General features: G+C 38.5%; 1 protein-coding gene across 3 annotated transcripts in view; it reads right to left on the bottom strand.

Moving 5' to 3' along the window:
• Window positions 1-3,511, bottom strand: part of LRPPRC (leucine rich pentatricopeptide repeat containing) — a 201,053-nt gene that overhangs the window by 40,087 nt on the left and 157,455 nt on the right. For 2 of the 3 annotated variants that reach the window (XM_019516356.1, XM_019516357.1), the window contains exons 28-29: window positions 2,301-2,443; window positions 2,068-2,167 (exon numbers count right to left, since the gene is read on the bottom strand). In XM_019516356.1, coding sequence (XP_019371901.1) covers window positions 2,068-2,167; window positions 2,301-2,443 — 243 coding nt within the window. The remainder of the gene's footprint in view (window positions 1-2,067; window positions 2,168-2,300; window positions 2,444-3,511) is intronic. The other variant, XM_019516358.1, reaches the window with a different exon arrangement.

Raw genomic sequence — 3,511 nt, 5'->3', positions numbered from 1 at the left:
TTTCTGGACCCTCTCAAGTTTTTCCATGTCCTTATTGAAATGGGGATCACTAGCTGATTATTTCTTCAGCCACCATTTTTGGTGAAAAGCTGTGAACTTAAACTACCTAAGCAGATTAGCATTCAAAAGAAAGATTCTGGCATAAAAATCATCTAGTGTAATATAAGCCATTTTAAAGAGAGAGAGCTGTTAGAGAAGAGACAACTTGCTAACACTGTCTCAATTCTGAAAAGAGTCACATTTGGTTCAGCAATGGCTGTTGCCTGTGACATGTGTGCCTCCTACCTATTAAGGCCAAGTTTTAACAGTGCAGAATCAAGCCCTCATCCAAAGATGCTGCCTGCCCGAGGCTCAGGTGAGAGCTGTTGCTGCTGGGCTGGAGCCACTGTATGCCTTGGGCCAGAGCCAGAACTGCTGTGTAGGGTAAGCGGTGGGAAGCAGGCAGGGGCAGGCACTGAAGGAAAAAAGTAGCAGGGGGGCAGGCAGCAGGGGCACAGGTACTAGGCAAGGGCAAGCAGCGTGGGGGGCACAAAAGACAGAGGGAGCAAGGGGTGAGGGTCAGACCACTTGCTATCCTGCCACTCCCCCTTCTCCCTCACACCCGTGCTTGCCTTCCTGCAGCTGCTTTGTCTGTCCTAGTGGGCCAGGGTGGGCGAAAGAGGGGACCGGGACAAATTTTAATAATTTTCCATTTACAGAATCTAAGTACTGGCAGCTCACCGTAAATTCAATGTCAACTATGATCTGGGATGGTGTTCTGCATAAGTTGCAGATTTAATTTTCAAAATAGCTCCCAGTAAATAAATTATTCCAATTATAATTTATTTGAATTGATTAAGGTAATCTTTTTCTAAGGAAAAAAGTTAAACCTTGATGCAAAAATTTCTACGATCTCCTATTGCATTCATATTAAAATTATGCTACAATGTGCTGATATGGTTTATGTAAAGTTGACAAGTTTTTTTATGCTTTAAATCACACAGATGACTTGATACCTGGCAGATCTAAACTATAAGCACTACAGAATCTGTAACAGAGCATGCAACAGGTGTGTGCCATTAAATTCAATATCTAAAGTGACCATAAGCTAACTGCACTACTTCTTAAAGTTTCCATCTTAGATCCCAGAAGTACAAACCTACCTCAGGAAGTTACTTTGATATTTAATGACGATGCTTCCCTCTGCTCTCAAACTCTTATGAAATCTAAGTTATTAAATCAATACTTCTCCCAATATTTTTCAATGAACAACTGGCCCCAGTGTTTTCAGTTATGCCAGTTTTGAAGCCTGCCTTTTAATACCTAAAATGTAGTGATTTGAAAAATAATATTCTGGAAGAGCTATTAAGTATGCCATAACACACTTTATCACTAAGTGTGTGATGTAGACTTGCCTTGTATGATATATGCTTTAACATTTCTACACAGTCTATCAAGACCACACATCAGACACCCTAATTAGGACTTTGGAGAATTCTATATCCTTAAATGCCACTTTCTCCAGTAACAGCAAAATCATTTTGTTCCAGGTCACAGTGCATGTTGTATAGTGCTTGTTAACTCTTCATCCTATTTTTTGTGTTCCCTTCTTCCCCGCGCCCTCAGCATAAACCTAGATGTTGGACATCAGTTTCATGTGTATGTTCTCACCTGTATAAGGACAGATGATTTTTACCATTGACCTAACACGTAAAGTCAAAACTCACCTGATAATTTGATCTGTACTTCGGAAAACAATTAAAAAATGAAAATTACAGAAAATGTATTCTAGAACAACTGGATGCTGTAGCCAGCATATACCTGCATGGCAGATATTCAAGAAATACTTCTGTAATTTTAAACCACTGGTTAGAAATTCATTTCTAAACTGGCACTTGGAGTCAGTAAATCAAATGATGTTTTCAACACACTGGGATTTTTTTTATAACAACTTACAGAAGCAAAACATTATCAAGTAAACAGTATGGTCTATACACTAGATTCTTGAAAGCACTACGTGCTTTATCAATTAATAAAACTTCTGTTTTATTGCAATGTTAGAGAAAAGGCAATGCATTTTCAGTTTACCTTTGGTTTCACCCTTGCGGCAGAGCATTAAAATTTTCGTCCGAAACTGCTTCGCTGATTTTGGAGGTTTAGCTATGTTGTCTGTGTCGTCATACCAAGGCTATAAAACAAAGTAATTTGTTTAATAAAAATTCAACAATAGCTATTTCCATTTTTAAAAATGAGACATGTTAAAAATTATTTCAGATAAAAGGTACACAAAAAGTTTGCATGTAAAGTTAAACACAAAGTACCATAGGACTATTAAATAATACCTTTTGACCATTTCTCTGAAACATATCAGTCAGTAAGCTCAATGTTCTCTCACGAGGAACAACAGTTTCTTCCTTCAGTTTAGTCCAAACTTCACCAGCTTTTTGGAAATCGTTATTCTTCTCTGAAAAAGAAGAGATTCACATTTTCGCATCTACTGCAAATTATTTTAAGAATTAACTATTACATGTATTGAATTGCTTGATTTATTTTACAATTAAAAGCGAGCAAAAAATGTGCTATTTCAAGCTGCTTAGACATTTTTAAGGCTATATCAGCCAAATATGAGGATCATAAGCAAAACATGTTTGTAAAGATCCAAGACGACTCAATTTTTCAAAATGGAATTATGCCCAAGAATTTGATACAGAACTCAATCCTCCCCATTTGTTCTTGTTACCAGAATGGAAGTGGGAACAAAAGACTGAGGAAGAGCTCTGGAGTTCCTGGAGCTTCACTCTTCTCCTGATTCTCTCTTCAGCTCCGAAGCTGAATCCAGACAGCAAATTCCAAGACACCAATTCAAGAATGACAGATGGTACTGTGGGGCCATAAGTCTCCTGTTCATTCTGTGTCCAGTACATGGCCAGACCAGCCTTTGCCAGACTTGTTACAACATGAAAGAAATCTGGCAACTGGTCACAAGTGTAAGTGTGTGTGCATATGGACGTAGGAGGTCAAACATAGATGACCAATTTGATTTATATTGGCTAGTATCAATGCAGAGACATATCTAAGAGGAGACAATTTCACTAATCTGGAATCATCCAACAAACTGCAAAATTCTATCCATCTTTCTCAGCCTGTGATAGCATAAACAATTATTTTCTGTACTTAACAAAAAGCCACAGCTAAGTAAACAGCTAGATGATGTGATTCATGAATGCAAAAATCTCTTATCCAAGTATAAATAGACATGGATGCCCATTTCCTTGGTGAACCCACCATCACAGCTACTTATTTATAAGGACTTCTGGTATGGTGAAAAGATTAAATGGCTAGTACTTTGCACTGATACTAGCATAGTTCTATTGTGTTCCCTAGATTTTGTGGTGTATGGGGTTGGCAACAGGAAGCGGCTCACGACTCTCAGCCTACAGGTCTTGAGCCTAAATGGAAGAGATTTTGAGAAAATTATACTGGCGCATATCTGTGAGGGGCCAGCGGGGGAGGTTATGCTTAGGGGCAACCA

This window comes from Gavialis gangeticus, unplaced genomic scaffold (assembly GCF_001723915.1).
Source record: "Gavialis gangeticus isolate Ggan-Ray unplaced genomic scaffold, GavGan_comp1, whole genome shotgun sequence".
In the NCBI taxonomy this organism is placed as follows: domain Eukaryota; kingdom Metazoa; phylum Chordata; order Crocodylia; family Gavialidae; genus Gavialis; species Gavialis gangeticus.
The sequence above is the reverse complement of the archived record's forward strand: the minus strand, read 5'-3'. Positions and strand labels throughout refer to the sequence as shown.